Here is a 22,710-nt window from a genome sequence, read left to right on the forward strand (position 1 = left end):
CCCTTAAAATAAGATTGAAAAATAAGATGGGAATGGGGTGAGGGGTTTTTGATCTGAATTTGTCTGCTTTCTTTATTACTTTTGTGGACTTAAGGACTGGACAATGAACATATTTCTGGTTTGCATAGGTATCTTCTGGGCTTTTACATTTTTTTCCCAATATGTTGTTCTTGCATATTTAGGCATTTTTGGTTGTTGGTTGTGACTTTAGTCATCAAGACAATTTGCTATTTAAATGTTGGAGAGACGTAGCTTTATACTTGAAGCTACAACCAGCATTTTTTTCACATGCAATTTCTTTATATTTAAGTGACAGTAATTTCTCACTGCCCGAGAAACAAAGGACAACATGCATCTATGAAAGCACACATTTGCAAGGTGTACTTCACCCTTGAGTACATGCCTTGGGAAGCTCTAAGCTGTTGTGACTGTAGAACAAATTCTGCTGGGTATTCATCTTGTGTTCTCAATTTTCTGCTGCTGAGGTTTATAAGGAAGCTTTATAATCTCAAAGGAACTAATCAATACTCTCCTTTCAGCTTTACACTGTCCTATGTGGGCACCCTTGATTTTTTTTATTGTTTTGTAATGTGAAGGAGTGCAAAAATACTTGAAATGGGTGTGTAATGATGTTTGGTGTATCAGCAGGAGAACCTTGAGCATTGTGATGGTTCGGGTGTTACTCACCCCCTCCCCCTACCCCCACTTTGGAAATCACCCAGACTACACTCAGCCAGCTCTGGAAATTGAATGATGCTTGTATTTACAGCTTAGCAGAATATACAAGCAGATATTTACAGTTATATACAGAAATATACAAGGTAAAAGGTAATACAGAAACACATCTCGCCTCCCAGAAACCTGAATCCCCAGGGGGGGCTCCCAACTGCCCTTTCACCTTCCTCCTACCCCTCCCAACCTTACCCCAGTCCCAAGGAAGAATGGAGGTTCGGCCAGGGGCTTAGGAAGCAAAGTGGATTAATCAGAGAAACGGCAGAGAAATGGAGGGTGAGGTTAGAGATAGATGCAGCTTGGAGTTTGCCAGCAGGAGAAGTTGTGCCTTATCTGTGTTTTGATTCTTATTCTTATACATGTCAGCAAGCCAATGAGTGAAGTAGACATCACCATTGTTTTCCTTCCACAGCCTGTTATCTAATTCTTCTCATCAAAACATTCTAGCTAGCTTCAAACTAGCACAAGTATCGAGTGTCATACTTGGTGCTACTAAGCTTAAAGAAGCTATTTGCAATTCTTTGTAGATAAATTAGTTTGTGCTTTGAACATGAAGAAAGATCAAATTATTCTTAACAATGTAACAAAAGTAATGCAAAACTTGTTGCGTTTATAAACTGAGGGGGAGTCCCTGTGGGGTTGTTTGCTTCTTTACTACTATGAATGCATATTGCCTGTGTGGAAAGGCTGTTTGTGTTCCAATGTTAATTTTTGCCTAGTCATATTTTTTTTTTCATAAAATTGAGTGGAAAACAAGTTTGTTTCTTTGTTTTGTATTCCATATTTTAAAAGGTTAAATTCATAAATTTTCTTGTTATTCTGCAAATGGTTGCATTAAGTTCTGAGCTTATTTGTTGCAGTGGGTTTTATTTTTGGGTGACTAGCAAGTTAGAAATAGTTGCTTTATCATTCAATTTCTACCATTTACTTCAAGTGTAAAAAAAAAACCATTGAACTAGCACTGTACAAAATTATTCTCTTCAGGAAATACTTATTCATAACATACTTTTAAAATTACATAATTGCACTTAATTTGTTTGAGGTTTTTTTTAATAGCATCAATTTTTTGTGATAATAGAGCTTCAGCTTCTACTGGGTTTTGGTCTACTGTTCTAAGGCAGTCAAATAACTTAATCAGTTTTGTACAATATGTCAAATTACGTGAGGTTGGAATTATGTGACTAAATTTAGTGCTGTGTTCATCTTCTCAGTGTGTTTTTGAGAACTTATTCTGGGTAGTTAGGAGGGGCGCTTGTTAGGAATGGGAAGATTTGCAATTCATTTACTCATGAATTAATCAGTCCTACTGTCACTGGAATTGTCACTGTTGGAGACTTGACTTTGACAGACTGTTTGGTAAGCTGTGTGTCTACTGACTCATCGTTGTTAATTTTTCCACCAGTCGCTTTGGATGAAGGCTATTTTGTAAGAGGGCTTAAGAGCAACTCTTTCAAATCTAGAGAACTTGCATGTTAAGCGCATTAAGACTGCTAATGAAAATACTTGTCAGAGCCATCATTTTTGTGATTTATTTGTATGCCTGTATGGCATCCTGCTTAAGAAGTGCTCAGCAGTTCTTCTTTAAAAACACGTGAACAAACAAGCAAAGCACAGTGAGAAATATTGTGTAGATGCTGCTATGTTTTTTACATTAAGACCTTGTTACAAAACTTGTGTTGTCCTACATGACAGAAGCATTGAAGGATGGCACTAGCTGCCCTGATGTGTCTCCAGCCATATGCTACCGTTCACAAAGTGGCTGCATAACATGACTTTAAAGTAACAGATGTCAGCCACAGCCAGTGAGGTAGGAAAAGGGAAGATGATTCTGCAGAAATACCGATGTTATTTGTCTTATCTTCTCCATGTTTGGAGGGTGACCTAGTTTTGAGTGTGGCTGTGGCTTTTTTTGTTGTGTGTTTTTCTTTTTTTTCTTTTACCAGTGTGAGAGACAGATCAATAGAACACCCTTTAGTATCAGTGTTTGCCCCATGGAGTATTTTTAAGGCAGACATGAGTGCATTCTGTCCTTTCAGGATCTCAGAAAGACATATTCCCTGTAAAGTGTGTGAAACTTGATTTCTCAAGCCATGGCTTAAAAATTGGCATTAGAAGCTTGCATTTCCTTTAAAATTGCTGGAGTTGAGCCATGGCAGCTGCCGTGGTATTAAATCATGTTCTGAGAAGAGGTAGCTTTATCATCTGTGACAGACAAATGTTTGTGGGCTTTATAAACTGTTTGGTCTTAAAACTGAGGGGTTTTTTTTAATGTATTTACTATTAGATGCTATACTAATGACATCAGGCTATGTATGGACTATGTTTTCCTTCAGTTAAATAGAATTTGAAGGAGGTTACGTTTGGCAGTTGTTCTATGAAGTCTGCCTATGGTGTTTAAGCAATGACTTCACATTTTTTCTGCATCTGTAAATTCTTATGCAGTTTATCAGCAAATTAAAGCCATATTTAAGTATGTTCACCAGGAACTGTAAGAGAAAAGTACATTCCTTTATTACTGGCAGATAGCAAAATTCCTGTAAAGTTTTTTGTTGTACTTATTTCAGAAAACTACATCCTTAAAATTACATTGCATTTCTAAGTATCTGAAAAATTGAAGACATTGCAGGAACTGCTTAGTTTATATATATATATATATATATATATATATATATATATATATATATATATATATATATATATATTCTGCTAATATTCTAAGAAATTGTGCCTTGAAATATAACTGCCTTCAATTTCCTCAAGACCTACTAATTAAGTCCTGTCTGGTGAGTCCTGTTTGTGTGGCTGATAGAAAAATAATCATTAAAAGCCCATTTTAAGCAGTGTTTTTTGATTGCTAGTTGTTTTAGAAAGTTATGTAAAGAAGCAGTATAAAAGTAATGGTTTTGAGTGATCTGTTAGGGGATAGAATTATTTTCTGTACTACCAGAAAGAATATAATTGAATGTTTGGGTTTTTTTTCATTCTTCACATGTGAATTTAGGCTACAGAAAGTGAGGCTGGTGATATGGATCTCAGTGGGTTGCCAGAGACAGCAGTGGATTCTGAGGATGATGATGATGAAGAAGACATTGAAAGGGCATCGGATCCTTTGATGAGTAGGGATATTGTTAGAGACTGCTTGGAGAAAGACCCAATAGACAGGACAGATGATGACATTGGTAAGTATTGCAGTGTAGTAAAGTGTGGTCAAACGTGTTTTACTGTGTCCAAGCAATACACAGGTGTACCAGAGAAGTGATATAGTGGTCTTCCTCCTTGGAGATATTAAAAAAACCATCTGTACACAGTTCTAGGCAACTGGCTGATAGTGGGCCTGCTTGAGCAGAGAAGTTTGACCAAATGAGCCCTAGAGGTCTGTTCCAACCTCCACCAGTGGTTCTGGTAAATAAAAATATAGGAGATAGATGAAGGTACTATTTACTGCTTTCAGTAATTTTTTTAGATCAAACTGAATGCAAAATATCTGGCATTTAGGGCATATAATCCCTTAGCAGGCCTACTAAGAAAAACTGGGTTCTGTTACTGTGAACAATGTAAAAAACTAAAATACAGAAGTTCCCTGTTGAGTACAAGTGCAGCTCCAGTGCATGCCGAAGAGAGCAGCAGTAATCGCCTAACACACTAATCCCGTCTGGCCCATCCAGGGGGAGCTTTGTGAATCTGCCATGTCACCCTCCAGTATAATATACTGTTAACTAGCCTAGGAGGAGATGGCTTCACCAATGAACTTGTGGAGTTTTGTGACATTCCCTTCTTAATGTCTTGCTGTGGTTTATATCAGCCTATCATACTCTGAAGGTATTTATTGCCCTGGCTGGAGTATTACAGATATCATTGGGTGTATTCAGAGCTTTCAGTTGCATTACAATTCTTCCATTATGCTGACTTACCATCAATTGATGCCCTGCAAAGTATATGACCAGCCCGTCTGTGTCTACAGAATACCCAGTAATTACAACAGGCCGCTGTAGATGATGTATTAGTATACAGGAACGATTGTGCAGCATTTTAGCTTAAGTAGCCTTGGGCATCTTTCTGAAGAACTGCCTTTACTGTGCTTTGTTGTTTTGACATGCATGACTGAGTGGGCTTTTTCTCCTTCAGAACAACTACTGGAATTCATGCATCAATTGCCTGCTTTTGCCAACATGACAATGTCAGTGAGAAGAGAGCTCTGTGCTGTAATGGTGTTTGCAGTCGTGGAGAGAGCAGGAACTATTGTACTAAATGATGGGGAAGAGGTCAGTAGAAGTCGGTTTTGACTCTCCTATTATACCGCGCATCCCAGGTTCCACAGGGTTAAGTTTCTCTTTTCTTGCATAAAACTCAAAAAAGTAATGGTGACCAAGTAAATTCAGACTCATTCTGTTCTGGATTAATTTGAAAGCTTTTGTTTAAGCACTCATTTCTTATGCAATAAAAGCTTACATAAACACTTAACACGAAAGATTAACTTCAGACCCCAGGTTTTTTGAGCTGGAAACAGCCACACATTAAAGGTTAGACTAGATGTTTTTAATAGGTTAGACTAAATGTTTTTAATAGATGCTAAAAAAACCTCCTTTTTATTTTCCTATAGTAGTAAGACTTGTATCTACACAATATCTCCATAAGTGTTGTATCCGTACAGTATGATATTGCATCATTAGGTGATTCAGTCTTCATCTGTTCTTCAATGTTTGATTTGTAGCTGGATTCCTGGTCAGTCATTTTGAACGGCTCTGTGGAAGTGACATACCCTGATGGAAGAACAGAGATCCTGTGCATGGGAAACAGTTTTGGTGTTTCCCCTACCATGGAAAAGGAATATATGAAAGGAGTAATGAGAACCAAAGTGGATGACTGCCAGGTAGAGTGTCAGGCTGTAATACATGCAAATTCACATATGTTAAGGCATAATGCAACTTGATAGCTAGACATGGTTTTGAATTTATGTAAAATCTCTGGTGTGTAACCACGTACAATAGTTGGGAAACATGACTTCTGCATACTCACTGTCTGGTAAATTGAATTCTCTTCATATAGGTAGAGACTATTTTGGAGGAAGAGGTTTGTCTGTATGTTTTCTCCAGAACACAAGGTCCAGCAGCCCATTGCATACATCCTGTTCCTTACATTTTCACTTAGTAGGATCTCAAGGTCCCTTAGCCCTTACAAGTTCTTCTACAAGTAACAGCCATTCTTCTTTACTCAACATAGTTACCAAATCTTAAAGCAATACAAGCTCTGTTGCATGCTGTGAGTGGAATATCTCCTGGTTACGGCTCATCTGACCTGTCAAAGAAAATGCCTTGGTGTTTACTATAACACAAGCAATCAGATGTATTGAATGCTTCTCATGATGTGAAACTAGTCTAATCTGGAAATGTGGTTGCTATTTGCTTGTTCCCATCCAGAAGATAATAGTTAATCCCTGGGCAAATTAAGCATTTTACTTGGTCCTCCGCTAGATGCCCTTTGAAATGGCTGTAAATGTGTGTTAATGTAGTCACCTGGTTTAATTTGCCCATCCAGAACGTGTGTAAGTGTTATCTTGCTAGGATAGTATTTTGCAATTAATCCAAAGTATAGGACTTGCATTTCAGCTGCTATTAGCTGCTGGAAATAGAAAAGGTATGCACATAAATTAGAAAGAATGCAGAAGAAAAATCTCTGTGAATCTATTGCCTTTGTCCAAAGTATGTACATGATGGTTTAACAACTTTTAAATCAGAATAAACACGACTAATTCCTTTCAGTTAAATACATGAGTTAATGTAAGAAGGCAATTTAACCTAGCCCCTGAAAATAGACAATGGCATAAAACTTCTAACAAGTTATAAAAGGCAATTAATTGTAGGTACATTATTTTCTTATTCTAAGGTTTTGTGGGTGGTCTCATTTGTATTTGTGTAGCGTAGGTGCTAAGAGTATTCTTAAAGTATTTATTCTTGCACTTATTCTTGGCTGAGCAAGTTATTGTAGAACATATTTTTCCTGCTGTATACTTTAATCAAGAAGTAATTTATTTCTGTGTGCTTATACCGGTATAATTGAATAAATGCTAGTTTTCTTAATGATTGACTTTGCAGTAGCAGTAAGGGCAAAACCCACAAGGTTTACCTTCCTAAATACCACATGAAAGCTAGGATACCGAGCTTCATCTCTAGGAGAGAGGAGGTCAAAGGAGCTAAGCAAAAATGGCTGATAATGCTAAACCATTTTGCTTTGATGAATCTTGCTCCCTTCTGACTGCAAGACTATAGTGGAAGTACAGTGCTTGTGTGTTCACCTGCTTACTACAGCTGAAATGCTGAAAAGACACCTGGCACACTGCAGGCTGAGAAACTGCTTTATCTTTTCTGTTAATAGACTAAATGCATCTTAAGTCTAAATGCTTTTCTGGAGATCTTACCTTTTAATACTGGTGTGCAATGATTCTTTCCAGTTTGTTTGCATAGCCCAGCAAGATTATTGCCGCATCCTCAATCAAGTGGAAAAGAACATGCAGAAGGTAGAAGAGGAAGGGGAGATTGTGATGGTGAAGGAGCACAGGGAGCTTGATCGCACTGGAACAAGGAAGGGTCACATTGTCATCAAGGTAAAACCAGGAGCATCTTGCAGAAGAAGTCTGTGTTGTAGGAACTTCTTAACTTTGCAAGTTAGGTCCAGGATTGTGTGAGGCATATTAATATTAAGTATTTGAAAATAGATCATCTTTCAAGGTTTTGGCTTCGTGCACGTTGATAACTATGTGATTTCTATGGAAATTAATAGGTTTTTACATTTCTTGTTACAGTGGTCAAGCTGTTATGTTTGCATAGTCAAATAGATGCCAGTATTTTTTCTAGTGCAATGCAGCTTTAGTATGCTACAAGAAAAGCTTACACTGAAAATTTATTTTAATAACCAAGATTATTTTCTTTTTGTAGGGAACAGCTGAAAGGTTAACAATGCATTTGGTGGAAGAGCACTCTGTGGTAGACCCAACGTTTATAGAAGACTTCTTGTTGACATATCGGACCTTTCTTTCCAGCCCAATGGAAGTGGGCAGGAAGTTGTTGGAGTGGTTCAACGACCCCAGCCTCAGGGATAAGGTTAAAATCCCTCGAATTACATCACTGTTAGAATTTGCATTGCTTTTAAGGATAAGACAGGTTTTAGAGAGAATGACTGAACAAATAGCTGGTGACTTCCTTAAATGGCAGGATATATGGATAAAACTGAACATTTTTTTTTGTTATTTATTAATGTGCTCAGGCAAGGTAAATTGGCTGTGTTTTAATTGCAGTGTTTTTACAACGTAATTTAGTTGTTTGTAAATATAGGGAAAGCTTTCTTCCACTAATCAGTACTTGTATTGAATTCATTAGAATTCTGTTGCATCCTGAAACTAGAGCTGTGTTTTTCATACATAATACTTGTTAATGCAGCTTGGCAAACGTTTTCTGATAATTTGTTTTTATATAAGAGGACTGGAAAATATAGCCATTGTTAAGAATCTGTTGAATCGTGTAATCATAAAATAGTTTGGGTCAGAAAGGACTTCCAAAGGTCATCTAGTCCAACCTACTGCAGCAAGCAGGGACATCTTCCACTGGATCAGGTTGCCCAGAGCCCCATCAAGCCTGACCTCAAATATCTCCAAGCATGGGGCCTCAGTTCCCTCCCTGGGCAACCTGTTCCAGTGTTCCACCACCCTCACAGTAAAGAGTTTCCTCCTGATGTTGAACCTAAATCTGCTCTTCTCTGATTTAAAACCATTTCCCCTTGTCCTGTTACTATAGGCCTTTGTAAACTGTCCCTTTCCAGTGTTCTTGTAGATCTTCTTCAGGTACTGGAATGCTGCTGTTAGGTCTCAATGTAGTCTTTTCTTCTTCAGGTTGAACAACCAACCCAAACACAAAAAAGCAATCAAACATCCTGTTTCCTAAACAAAACTGCCATGATGGAAGAATAAAGCCCAGTTTTGGCACACTGTCTATTGAGACTGTACTGTGCTTCACATTATAATGCTTTATTTTCCCTTGTATGCAACTTTTCTCATGTAAAAATAACTAGTAAAAGTTTCCAGATGTGGGCTTTTTTAAAAATATAAATTTAAAATCAAGGAAACTGTATCAGTAAAGTTAAAAAGAAATTTGGTTTTCCAGTTTTACTTAAATCTGGGTATTTTTCCTAGAAATGTTAGTGTATCTATGCCTTGGAGGAAGGATCCTACAGTTGTCAGAGGATAGGCTTTGAAGTTCATACCGTTTAGCATAGGCTTGTTGCAGCTTCAGAGCTATAATGTTGGAGTTAATCTTTAAACTTATTTTTTTGGTCCTGCAATAGATAATCCCCTTAGCCTCTGTAAAAGCATGAGCCAGCACACTTGCTGGTATTATGTCTGAAAACAGAGCAGCTCTTTGTTCTGCCAGCTAAATAACCAATGATTTTAAAATCCTCGAGCACTGACAGAAAGGCAGGAATCAGAGAATGGCTTGGGACAAGTAGAGAAAAGCAAATGGGGAGCAAGGAGTATGGAAGATCTTGACTGTTTTGTGTCAAGGGCTGATAGTCAATGAGGAGAGGGAAAGAGGAGAGTGAAAATTCCTGAGGACAATCAGTTCTCAATAGTAATCAGACTGGAATAGCTCGGATCCAACCTTACTGATGATTTTGCCCTGCAGCAGGCTACTTGACTTTACGGCTTTAATCCTTTTTTTAATGATGTTCTTGGTTGTGACACAAGTGATGGCATTGCTCTGAAGTGACCATTAGACCCTTCCCAGCTCAGTGTCATTTGGGTTTATGTTAGTAAGTCCCAGTTTTGAAAGCACCATTGATACTGAAGTCATCACTGCGGTCATTTAAAATGTATTACAAGTTTAATGAGACATTGTCTGGACCTTCTACTGTCATTCACAGAAATGAGAAACACCACAGGTGTTTTAACAGCAAGGAAGCTCATCTTCAATTTCAAGGGTGTAAACATGTCAAACATATCAGAAATACTACTCCTAGCCTGCATCCCTGTGGTTGGAAGCTGTAGCACACAGTGATGTGCAGTTACTCCCTATTAGAAATCTGAACCCTTCAGGAATTTTCAAGTACTTGATTAGTTCAGTCATTAATTTTACTAATTTGTCTGAATTTGCATGCTTTTCTGGAGTAAAAGGCAAAGTGCTTGGAAACTGCATATAAGGATGACAGAGTCTGGTTTTGCATGCCTGGCATCAGACCTTTGACATAAGAGACTGCAGATACAAAGAATGGATGGGGTTAGCTTTAGCATCCTTCTGGCTAAACTGAGAGAGTGTGGCTGGGACCAATTCTGTTCAATATATTAATTAATGACCTGGATGAGGGCAGAGAGTGCAATGTCAGCAAGTTTGCTGATGACACCAAGCTGGGTAGAGTGGTTGCCACACTAGAAGGCTGTGCTGACATTCGTGGAGACTTGGACAGGCTGGAGGGTTGGGCAGGAAGAAATGTAATGAAATTCAACAAGGGCAGGTGTAGAGTCTTGCACCTGGGAAAGAACAGCCTCAGGGATCAGTATAGGATGGAGACTGATCTGTTGGAAGGCAGCACAGGAGAAAAGGATTTGGGGGTCCTAGTAGGTGGGAGGTTGACCATGAGCCAGCAATGTGCTCTTGTGGCTAGAAGGGGCAATGCCTCTATTAGAAGGGCTATGGCTACTAGGTCAAGGGAGGTTCTCCTGCCCCTTTACTCTGCCCTAGTGAGGCCATATCTGGATTACCACTTGCAGTTCTGGGTCACCCAGTTCAGGAGGGGCATGGAACTGCTTGAGAGTGTCCAGCACAGAGCCACAAAGATGATTAAGGGAATGGAACATCTCTATTATGGGGAGAGACTGAGGGAGCTGGGGCCCTTTAGCTTGGAGAAGAGGAGACTGAGAGGTGACCTCATCAGTGTTTATAAATACATAAAGGGTGAGTGCCAGGAAGATGGAGCCAGGCTCTTCCTGGTGATGCCCGATGACAGAACAAGGGGCAGTGGGTGGAAGCTGAGGCATAGGAAGTTTAAACATGAGGAGGATTTTTTTCCCTGTGAGAATGACAGAACACTGGGACAGACTGCCTAGGGGGGTTATGGAGTCTCCCTCTGTGGAGATATTCACAACCTGCCTGGGCACGTTCCTGTGTGATCTGGTATTGGTGATCCTGCTCTGGCAGGAGGATTGGACTAGATGATCTTTCAAGCACCTGACATTTCGTGATTCTATGATTAGCTGATAAAAATACCATATGAGATTTTGTTCTTAGACTCCAGCTACTGAAACGGTTAGAGGTTTTCTCTGCTTAACTTACTGTTCCAGCTTAACAGAAGAAATGCAGCTGGATTTTCAGAGATAAAGCTGGGTGGTACAACTATTTTGGATCTGAGAGCTTTTTACATATAGTGTTGTATCAGTATTAATTCAAGACATCAAAACTCTTTTTATTTTGTCAGGGCAAATGCTGCTGATGTTCCAGGTAGAATCACATACTAAGATCAGATTTTATGGTTCCATCAGTGGAACCATAAAATTTTTAAAAATTAAGCTTTTATTGTTTGGCTTCTTTGGTAATATTCCTTTAGAGTTTTATCCTGATAGTCATAATTACTCGAGGGAAGTAGGGAAAGTAAGTAAAGAAGGAAGGAGTAGTAAACTAAAAGATCGAGGAAACAAATTGCAAGTGTTCACCATTAAAATCTGTTTCCTGCTTCTCACAACAGCTCCTTTGGTTGTTGTTTTAAACATACAATATCTCTTTTATACAGGCAAGTGCTAAATGAAGTTAATGGCTTGTATAAAGATTTGTGAGATTGAAGAATAAATATAAAGCAGTATTGGAAGGTTTATGATAGTGCGCTTGAAGAGTTAAGCAGATTTGGAAATGTACATGCACAGGAAATTGTTTTAAGTCAAAAATGGACCTATCTCATTGCCTTGTGCCTGTGTGCTCTATTTCTTACTGAAATTTGATACAGCCAGTGATAATTTTATAGCTCATAGTATTCTTTATGAAATACAACACACTTGCTTATACAGCTGTAAACAATTAATCCTTAATTTGTTCTAAGTTGGTAGAGGTAGCGTGTTAGTAAAGTTTAGTTGGGAGCTGGGCCTGTTTAGCCTGGAGAAGAGGAGGCTCAGGGGTGATCTTATTACTGTCTACAACTACCTGAAAGGGCATTGCAGCCAGGTGGGGGGTGGCCTCTTCTCCCAGGTAACCAGCAATAGAACAAGGGGACACAGTCTCAAGTTGTGCCAGGGTAGGTATAGGCTGTATATTAGGAAGAAGTTCTTCACAGAGAGAGTGATTTCCCATTGGAATGGGCTGCCCAAGGAGGTGGTGGAGGCACCGTCCCTGGGGGTCTTCAAGCAAAGACTGGATGAGGCACTTAGTGCCATGGTCTAGTTGATTGGTTAGGGCTGGGTGATAGGTTGGACTGGATGATCTTGGAGGTCTCTTCCAACCTGGTTGATTCTATGATTCTATGATAGTTTGGGGGTGTATATATATAATATTTTGGATTCTGATGGAAATTTGCAGGGGCTTTAAGGAGCAGGTTTTTTGAAGGACTTGGCACTAGTGCTGTTCCGGGTATTCCTGGAGAATACTTAACATTATTAATTAATTTTCAGGTTACACGGGTAGTATTGTTGTGGGTGAACAACCACTTCAATGATTTTGAAGGAGATCCTGCTATGACTCGATTTCTGGAAGAATTTGAGAACAATTTGGAGAGGGAGGTAAGAATTGAGAGGGGTTTATGACAATTTAGGATGGCAGGGAGAAGCCAGACTGCTGTTACGCATAACTCATTATACTTTTCTCTTGTAGAAAATGGGTGGACATTTGAGGCTGTTAAATATTGCATGTGCTGCTAAAGCAAAACGAAGATTGATAACCTTAACAAAGCCATCTCGAGAAGCTCCTTTACCTTTCATCTTGCTGGGAGGGTCGGAAAAGGGATTTGGAATCTTTGTTGACAGTGTAGACTTTGGTAGCAAAGCAACGGAAGCAGGCTTGAAACGTGGAGACCAGGTAGGCAATTTTAAAAGGTATCATTTCTCTTTTTCATTTCTTGTCTCTTTGTCAAAAGGAAATAACACTACTTATTGGTGTTTTTAGATACTGGAAGTGAATGGTCAAAACTTTGAAAACATTCAGCTGTCAAAAGCCATGGAAATCCTTAGAAATAACACTCATCTGTCTATCACTGTGAAAACAAATTTATTTGGTAAGGTTGTGCACGTTTTTTGTTCTAAATTTTGTTCCAATTTGAATGCACTCTTTATGGCTTTAAATAATTTAAGATCATGTTCGAAACTCTTCTGCACCGGGGTACAGAAAAAGCTTTCGTTCATAGTTGCAGAGTTAAAAAGTATGAACAGGGTCTTCTAAGAAGTAAATTCAGCTTCACAACTGCATGTTTCTGGATTAACAGGAACTATTGTAACAATTTAGCTTGAATTTAGAAATGTTTGTGTGTTTCAGTCCTTTCTCAAGAAAGAAGCTTTTGCTGGAATTTCTGTTGTTCTGTGGTTTTGATCTGTCTACAGAGTTTGCTTAGCTTTTCAGTCCATGGTTACAATGAATGTGGCAAGGTGAATAGAAACTTTCTTGCCAGCTAGGTGAAAACAATCCCTCTAGCCTATGAATCAATTTCTCCATCTAACAAGTACTTAGGAGTTGGTTAGCCTGGAGAAGAGGAGACTCAGGGGTGAACTCGTTGCTGTCTACATCTACCTGAAGGGAGGCTATAGCCAGGTGGAGGTTGGTCTCTTCTCCCAGGCAACCAGCAACAGAACAAGGGGACACAGTCTCAAGTTGTGCTGGGGGAAGCCTATAGGCTTAATATTAAGAGGAAGTTCTTCCCAGAGAGAGCAATTTGCCATTGGAATGGGCTGCCCAGGGAGATGGTGGAGTCGCTGTCCCTGGATGTGTTCATGAAAAGCCTGGATGAGGCACTTAGTGCCATGGTCTAGTTGATTGGCTAGGGCTGGGTGCTAGGTTGGACTGGATGATATTGGAGATCTCTTCCAACCTGGTTGACTCAATGATTCTGCTAAAGCAATCATGAAGGAGTCTTTAAGCAGCTCAGGACCTTGGTTAGCTTATCATAAGTAATTAATAGTTTGTAGGTTTTGGTTTTGTGTTGTTGGGGTAGTTTTGGTTTTGGTTTTGGTTTTTTCAAGCGCCAGATGTTTGGATTGTTGATGTAATTTAGTGCCTCTGTCAGGATCAGGTTATTTGTCACACATAAGACAGAATGTTTCCTTAGGATGTCACTGCACTAACTGATGATTAAATATGCTTTGGTTCTCTCCAAAAATAAGTCTGTTTCCTGTGGATGACTTTTTTTCTTTGTATTAAAGATTCTAATATTTAAATAGCTTCCAAAAGTTAAGGCATTGCTTAATACATCTCTTTATGCTTGTTTAGCAGTGTGTACTTGTTTCTGTATGTGTAAGTTCTGTATAACAAACCCTCACACACTAGGTTTTTGGATCCCGTGTGTTGCTTTAGTATCTTTAAGACAAAACCCATTTTCTTCAGCAGTTGAGTTTCTGTACGTTTTTAATCTTGTTGCTCCACTGCAAATAAATAAATTGAATCACAGCAATCACAGTGTTTTCTGTGTACTGCATGCAGTATTTTTTATCAACAAATCCCAAAAGGACTTTTTTAGCAGCAGCATCTTATCTGTATCAAATTTGTCTTCTCCAGCACCCAGCTCCCATTTAACAGCAGAGTTATTGGCTCAGATTGTTCTCCAACAGTTTTCTCTCTGTGTCTTACTTGAAGCTTTTGAAGTCTTTTGGTGATTTATTGTGTACCTCTGGAGATATGGATGGATATTAAGGACAAAATTAATAGTAAATCTTAACCCGTAGTACTCAGATGCCCTTGTTCCCACTTTCTCTGCAATTCCTTGGTTTTAATTATCAGGTTTCATTTTTTATTACAAATCAACTCACTAGATTACTTTTTCCATTTACACATGGAGATGACTTTTCACACTCAGAATGTGTGATTTGATCTCCAGATCAGTTTTGTTTGGTTTATGTAAAGATATCAAAGTTCTTGTGAAGCTAAAACTTGAACTACAGATTCTTTGGGTAATTCTGCCTCAGAAATGACTCCTTGGTAGGTTGCTGAGGGAGTCTGAAAGATTTTCTATATTTAGCAGATAGACACAACAGCTCTGTCAAATATTCAGGTAGTCTAAGTAGTCTTGTACTTAAATTTTTCCTTATGATCTTGTTGCAGTTTTCTCTCTGAATTCTGATTTTTTTTGTTCTTGTTGCTAATAGTGTCTTGTCCATCTAATAGCTTCTTTTGCTACCTGTTTAAAATCTTCCTTCTCACTTTGTAGTTTTCCCATCTCATTTTTATCCAGCATGCTCTTTTTACGTGCTGCTATTCCACAGAAGCGTGTCCTTTGGTTGGGAAGTCCATGTCCTCTGTTGACACTATGTGTGCAATAATGTGGTCATCTAATTTATTTCTCTTCTGACCTCAGGCACTTTACTGTTTTCTGAATCATGCTACAGAAAATGAATGCCCTTTTAAAAAATTAATATTGTTTGTTTTAAGTCTTAGATGTAAATTAATACTTGACAGAAAATCTAATCAGATGTTTTGTAATGATCAGTGTTAAACTGGGGTGGTGCACAGAGCTTGCTTTTACAATTTTGATCTTTCTCTTTCCTCCCTTTTCCAGTTTTTAAAGAACTTCTAACACGGCTGTCAGAGGAAAAAAGAAACGGTGCTCCCCACTTGCCTAAAATTGGTGATATTAAAAAGGCAAGTCGTTATTCTATCCCAGACCTTGCTGTTGATGTGGAGCAGGTAATAGGATTAGAAAAAGTAAATAAGAAAAGTAAAGCTAATACAGTTGGAGGAAGAAATAAATTAAAGAAGATACTTGACAAGACCCGGATCAGTATTCTGCCTCAGAAACCATACAAGTGAGTTTTGTACTTCCTCTTAAATATTTGCTTATGTAATTTACTATTTTGAAATAATTTATGATGATACTTAAAATTTGTCATTATACTTTGTTATTAAAGCAAACTAAGCTTTAATCTGAAAAATATACTAGAAAATGCTAGTCTGAATGTTGGAATGGTCATAGACTACTAAAAATGCAGCTCTTGACATCAATATGGATGCATTTTAATTATTATAGATAAAGTGATGGTATAAATATTTTTTTGTTTTAAGACAACAGTTAACTGGAAGTTCCCTCCCACCTGAAAACACATCTCAATTCATTTCAGAATAGCTGCAAGCAGTCTTGCTTGCAAGTGCTTGATGGGATCAATGGTTTCAGTTTATCCACATTCCAGTGGTCTAAAAATTTCTACCTACTGCCATGAGGGAGATTGAATTGAATATTTTTGTTTTGTTTTAGTGAAATCTAAAAAAGATATATGTTTTGTTCTATGAACACATTTTCAGAATAGAGTTCTGATAAGAGTAGTTGGAAAGAATATATAATGAGTTTTATATGATTTCGTGGGACTGCAGTTCTTGGCCAAGAACAATGGCAGCAATGGGGAAGAATGAGTAGTAGAGGTTAGCTGATCTGTAATCAGTGTTATATCATGCATTTTTCTTTTCGGTGACTCATGGAGGAATTTTTTGTGACTTTCATGAAAAAGACATGTATGCTTAAAATCTAGGACTTTTTCCTGCTATTGATTTGCCACTGGAATGGGCTGTCCCGGGAGGTGGTGGAGTCGCCGTCCCTGGAGGTGTTCAAGAAAAGCCTGGATGAGGCACTTAGTGCCATGGTCTAGTTGACTGGATAGGGCTGGGGGAAAGGTTGGACTGGATGATCTTGGAGGTCTCTTCCAACCTGCTTGATTCTATGATTCATAATGTGAAAGTTAAATGATTATATGTTATTATATCCAAATAATGGATGTTTCTTGGATTTACACTGATACATTTCGGTAGAGTAGAATCTCTAAATCCTCTTCTGTTGTTAGTCTTTAGAATATTTTCTTTTATTTCTCCAGTCTTGTGTGTGTGTTCTCAGATGAGCCATGCATACTATTAAGTGTGATTTTATTTTTTTTTGCGTTGTTCACCATTACTCACAGATTTTACCTTTTTTTTTTTCTCTCCCCTTTGATTCCTTTCATTTTTGCACTTTTTCTGTGCAGGGACCTCTTTGGGTAAGACTCAGAAAAACAGTCCACTTGACCTATTTTCCTTTTGCTAGGTTGACTTCATTTGTTATATATAGCAATTTATTTGCAAAGCCTGTTGACATTCAGATGTTTCTGTCTGCACAGTTTCTGCATAGAGATGCGTAGCTTTGTTGTTTGTGCTTCTTTCCCCCTCCATAGTTGCGTGGAAATTTCTGTCTTGTTCTTCCTATACTGCCTATGCTAAGGGAATTTACATATTTTTGTATTTTTAAATGCCAGAAAGTCAATAGGGATGAAAAAGCTGATTTACTCATTAGTTAAAGTTGGTATTTAAAGGCTTCATGAGTCAGCTAGCTTGTGAGGTGAAACCATCCCACATTTTTTCCAACATGAATATAGTAGAGGTTTGCAGTGCCTCCAGAACATAGCCCTGTAAAACCAATCTTTAAACGAGAATGAGGTCATTCTTAGGGAGTCTGTCTACATTAAATCAGTATTAAAGGTGAATCAGTTTGAACAGGGGATAATGCTTTCTCTCAGTCTTGCTTTTTAGTCCAATGATGTCAAGTAACATCTTGTACTGGGAAAATAACGCTGTTTCCTCTGCATCTACTGCGGAATATATATCCTTCTCTTGATGAGCTATGAGGCATCTCTTGAAATATGCTTCTATCTACAATCTCTGCTCAAGCTCTTTGCCTTCTTTATTCTTCTAATCCAGAGTGGTTTTGTGATCTGTAGGCTGAGTTACTCATACAAGGATTAAACACAGCATTCACCTCCATCTGCTTGGTCCATAGTGCAGCATTGCAGAGAAAGAAGCAGCTCTCCTCTATTTGCAGCCCTCTAGGGGGATGCATAGTATAGTGTGTTTAGAAGGAAGAAGCATTCAGACAGCTCTGGCATTGTATTATGTATTCTACCCTGTTTGTCATTCACCAGGCAAATTATTTCTTAGTTAATGCTATCTTCCTTCGTGGCAAATGCATAGGGAAAGCCATAGAAATGCCTTTCCTTTCAAACCACAGTATCATTTCACCAACATAATTAAATATTTTGTGTAACAACAGGGGCAGTTGATCTTTATGGGATCCAGAGTGTTTTAGTGTTGCTGTTTGCATCTGAAATTTTAGGGGGTTCATTTCTTATTTGCATGAACTAGAACTCAGTTTTAAAAATAGAATGAATTGAGTGTAAGGTAAATGCTTTCCAGTGTCTTATACAGATATTTAGAACAGAGAAGAATTTTAGTAATGTGTGTGTGGGTTTTTACCAACATTTGTCAATTGGTTGGCATTACTGAAGCTGCCTTGGTCATGACACACAGGATAGGTATAAGATTATATAAAAATGTCAAACTGCAAATGTGTATCACATAAGGGAGGTTGTCACATTGTCTTCATTTGGTTTGACCTCAGAGAAAGTACTGACACATTTATGAGTTATACTGTATAGTTGTTTAGAACCACCAGAAAGCATTTTGAGGTTCAGAGGCTTTGGGGTATTTTGTTTACTTGGGGTTTTTTTTGTGTCTGTGAGGTGGTTTCTAGGTGAAAGACAAGATCTCAACTGCTGGAAATGCTTTTAGTTGTCATAAAAGACTCGCTTGTGGCTAGCATAAAAGTGATGTGTGCTGAGCTGATCATCTTTGCTTGTATTTTGTACTTTATGTGGAAGTACAAAACCACAGATGTTTAGATTCAACTTAACTACTGATCGATAGACAATCCAAGAATTTTTTTTTTTTTCAATGTACTTCAGTTTTTCTCTCATGCTCATAGCTTGGGATTTACACTTGATAAACTAGTTTGGTAATAGAGAGTTATCCTATCTTGTTTTTTAAAAAACAAAAGAATGGGAGAACCTAAATGCTTTGTACAGAGATATGTCTCCAACCTTTTTTGAGTTGCATTGTAATTGCTATGTCTATGTAATTATAATTGTCTTAAATGCCCTGAGACGTTGTCCTAGATTCCCAGAGTACTGTTCAATTCACAGCTCTTAAAAGAACTGGTGCAAGAGTGTACTGGGTGAAATAATTCATTCTTAAGCACAGAAGGACACTTTCTTTAACAGCTCAACAGGGATAATTATCAGACCCTTAATGTTTTTTTTCTGAGGGTGGATAGAACACTAGACAAAACCTTAAGTATCTAAAATTAGGATACTAGTGTCTATTTGTGTTACATCGTTTAATTTATTAGCTCGATTTCTTATGGCAGTTGGCAAGGAAATGTAGTTTATGCTGTATTTACAAGTGTTCGTGCCAGTTTAGATGTTCTTGGCTTTTAAAAAGGCTTTGCTTATAGTAGCATTTTTTTTTATATTCTAATGTTCTATAATGTCTGAATTTAAACATTTTACACCTTCAGATTATTTTATTACAGATTTGCACCTATATATTTATAGAAATACTTACAGTATGATGATAACTCTAGTTCATTAGCACTACTGACCTCGTTTTGGACCCAGCCTCTCTCAATTTAGTAGACAAAATCCTTCAGCTTTGTCTCGGAACTCTTTATTTACAGCTGTCAGACACTCCAGAGGGATACAAATAGCATCAAAGTGCAGATGCTTACCTTAGCCTTATAGGTTAGCTGGCTACATGTCAGTCACATTCTGTCTGTTGAAAGATCTTACTGTATGGCTACTGTATGTCCTGAGGTAAGAGCTGCAAATCTTGTGATGAAAGATCTGTGACATTTAGGTCTTAATAAACAGCACTGAGGTGGCAGCAGGTGTTTATCAAAGTTTGAGTGATGGGGTGGAGCAAGCATGCTGAAGTATGTACTGCCTTTTAAATAAAGAGAGAAATGTAAGAAATGATCAAAAGTAGTGAGGCTAGCAGCTCCTCAGAGCTTAGTGGTTAGCACAAAGATCTTCTGGTAATGTTAGCAGGCAAATCTAATCAGAGTAGACATTTGGTGAAGCTAGACAAGCATTGTTGCTGGAAAATTTTAACTTGTAAATAGTGATTACTGTACTGACAATATAAAGTGTGTAGATGTGATGCCACTGCATCCCTCTAGTGTGGCCCACGCTCAGAATGTCTGACACTATTTATTTCTGGATGCAGTGACATTGGAATTGGCCAGTCTCAGGATGACAGCATTGTGGGCCTGAGGCAAACAAAGCACATTCCTCCTGCTTTACCTGTCAGTGGAACTCTGTCGTCCAGTAATCCTGATCTACTGCAGTCTCATCACCGTATCTTAGACTTCAATACTACTCCTGGTAAGAATCCTTTTTTGTGCTTCATATAATCTCCTTTAATAGATTGGGTGTTTTGTCTGGATTTCCAGAGTCTGGAGATACATTTGAGCTGTATGTTGTTACCTACACATTAGTCACATATTAAGACATGAGGATTTGTTACACTTGTTCCAATATGCTTTACCCAAACCTATTAGATGTCTATTTTTCAAGTGTGTTATATATAGAGTGCCTTTTATGTATTGTGTAGTTTTGGCCAGTGACAATTTATTTTGCTTGGTATTTTTTCACTTGCCCTGATATATCAGGTATTACAAGACTGCAATATTTTCAAATAGCACAGCTCATCATTAGCTTACAGTAAAGTGAAAGAGCACTGGACTTGGTCACAGGATATGTTTCAGTCTTTTTCTGCACAGACTTAGAGATGTAGTACATCTCTAAGGCTCAGAGTTTCAAATTTCTGTTAGTCAACCTGTCCTACAGCTGTATGCTGAATTTTTTGTTTTGGAAGTGATTAAAAATCCCATTCTGAAATAGATCAAAATTGAATATATTGATGAGAGAGGAACAAAGCATAGGGGTGAGAAAGGGAGAGAAAGGAGGAGAATATAAGAAACTTGAGATCCTTATCTTATGAGAAGGGTTAGCTGGAGATTCTGGAGACGTTGGGATTTGGGGTCTTATCTGGCTGCAGAAAGGCTATTAGTGGGGAAGCCTCTATATATCTGTGATGGTTTGGGTGTTACCCACCCCCCCACACTTTGGAAATCACCCAGACTAGACTCAGCTGGCTCTGAAAATTGAATGAAGCTTGTATTTACAGCTCAGCACAATATACAAGCAGATATTTACAATATAAACAGTTATATACAGAAATATACAAGGTAAAAGGTAATACAGAAACACAGCACTCCTCCCAGAAACCTGAGTCCCCAACAGGGGCTCCCAGTCACTCTTCCACCTTCTCCCACCCCTCTCTACCTTACCCTAGACGTTGCCTTGTGCCTAAGGGAGAATGGTCGGCCAGGGGGGTTAGGAAGCAGGTGGTGGATTCATCAGGTTAGGTTAGAGAGAGAAAACACAGTGACCAAATGTCTTATCTATATTTACAGTCTTGTTCTTATACCTGTCAGCAAGCCTGTGAGTGAAGTAGACATCATCCTTGTTTCTCTTTCGCAGCCTGTAATCTAGTTCTTCACATCAAAACGTTCTAGCTAGCTTCAAACTAGCACAATATCAAAATCTTTGCTATTAAAATGTAGCTGCTGGAGGAGAATGTGGTGATAGCTGTGCCAACACTTGGCTACTTGAATCTTTGGGATATTCTTCAAAAGTAGAACCAAAAATTCAGTGCTCTTCTAAGCCTACAGGATGTCAGATCCTTTGTGAAAGGAGGTGCTGAAGCATCAGTGTACGGAATGGCCAAGCTGGTGCAATCATTGTGCTTGAAACTGACACTGAGCATCACTTAATCTCAGGTTATTTTGAGCTAGGGAAGACTACATGAAGGTAGTGTGTTGCTTTTACAGTATCACAGTATTATCAGGGTTGGAAGAGACCTCACTGATCATCAAGTCCAGCCCTTTACCACAGAGCTCAAGGCTAGACCATGGCACCAAGTGCCACGTCCAACCTTGCCTTGAACAGCCCCAGGGACGGTGACTCCACCACCTCCCCGGGCAGCCCATTCCAGTGTCCAATGACTCTCTCAGTGAAGAACTTTCTCCTCACCTCCAGCCTAAATCTCCCCTGACGCAGCTTGAGGCTGTGTCCTTTCGTTCTGGAGCTGGCCACCTGAGAGAAGAGAGCAACCTCCTCCTGGCCACAACCACCCTTCAGGTAGTTGTAGACAGCAATAAGGTCACCCCTGAGCCTCCTCTTCTCCAGGCTAAACAATCCCAGCTCCCATATCCTCTCCTCGTAGGGCTTGTGCTCGAGGTCTCTCACCAGCCTCGTCGCCCTTCTCTGGACACACTCAAGCATTTCAATGTCCCTCCTAAACTGGGGGGCCCAGAACTGAACACAGTACTCAAGGTGTGGTCTAACCAGTGCAGAGTACAGGGGCAGAATGAGCTCCCTGCTCCTGCTGACCACACCATTCCTGATGCAGGCCAGTCTCGGTGTCTAAAATTGCTCCTCAGAGAGTGGGAATATTGGTATTTTTGTATTTCAAGTAACACCTAGTATCCAACACTTCATCTGTAAGAGCCTGACTTTTCATCAGCACTTTATAAATGAGTGACGATTCCATTCTCCAGCTTGCCATTTACCTAGACCAGATGGTTCTAGGTAATTAATGGGCCCTTAATGCCAAGCTCAGCAACTGGCTAACTTCCAGAGCTTGTTGGCATTGCTGTCTTGCACAGCTCAAACTCCATTAATTGAGAAGGAAAGTCATTACAGGTCTGAAGGTCCTTCAGTCACAGATGGATTTTGGTGAAGTTTAATAAATTAGTAAAGGTCTACTGTTTGCCTTTTGCTTTGAGGCAAAGGCAGTAAATAATGATATAATGTCATTGCTTCAGCAATTTTTCTATTATCTTTATAGTGCTTGCTTTTTTATTCTCTTAAGATTTGGCAAGTGTCCACATACTGAA

The 22,710-nt window shown here is 38.8% G+C and overlaps 1 protein-coding gene across 11 annotated transcripts in view; it reads left to right on the plus strand.

The window, feature by feature from the left end:
- Positions 1-22,710, plus strand: part of RAPGEF2 (Rap guanine nucleotide exchange factor 2) — a 195,349-nt gene that overhangs the window by 152,385 nt on the left and 20,254 nt on the right. For all 11 annotated transcript variants that reach the window (XM_064148732.1, XM_064148730.1, XM_064148736.1 and 8 more), the window contains 10 exons: positions 3,734-3,911; positions 4,858-4,994; positions 5,444-5,602; positions 7,181-7,333; positions 7,665-7,829; positions 12,371-12,478; positions 12,570-12,773; positions 12,861-12,969; positions 15,457-15,703; positions 19,974-20,131. In XM_064148732.1, the coding sequence (XP_064004802.1) occupies positions 3,734-3,911; positions 4,858-4,994; positions 5,444-5,602; positions 7,181-7,333; positions 7,665-7,829; positions 12,371-12,478; positions 12,570-12,773; positions 12,861-12,969; positions 15,457-15,703; positions 19,974-20,131 (1,618 nt within the window). The remainder of the gene's footprint in view (positions 1-3,733; positions 3,912-4,857; positions 4,995-5,443; positions 5,603-7,180; positions 7,334-7,664; positions 7,830-12,370; positions 12,479-12,569; positions 12,774-12,860; positions 12,970-15,456; positions 15,704-19,973; positions 20,132-22,710) is intronic.

This window comes from Pogoniulus pusillus, chromosome 9 (assembly GCF_015220805.1).
Source record: "Pogoniulus pusillus isolate bPogPus1 chromosome 9, bPogPus1.pri, whole genome shotgun sequence".
Lineage (NCBI taxonomy): Eukaryota > Metazoa > Chordata > Aves > Piciformes > Lybiidae > Pogoniulus > Pogoniulus pusillus.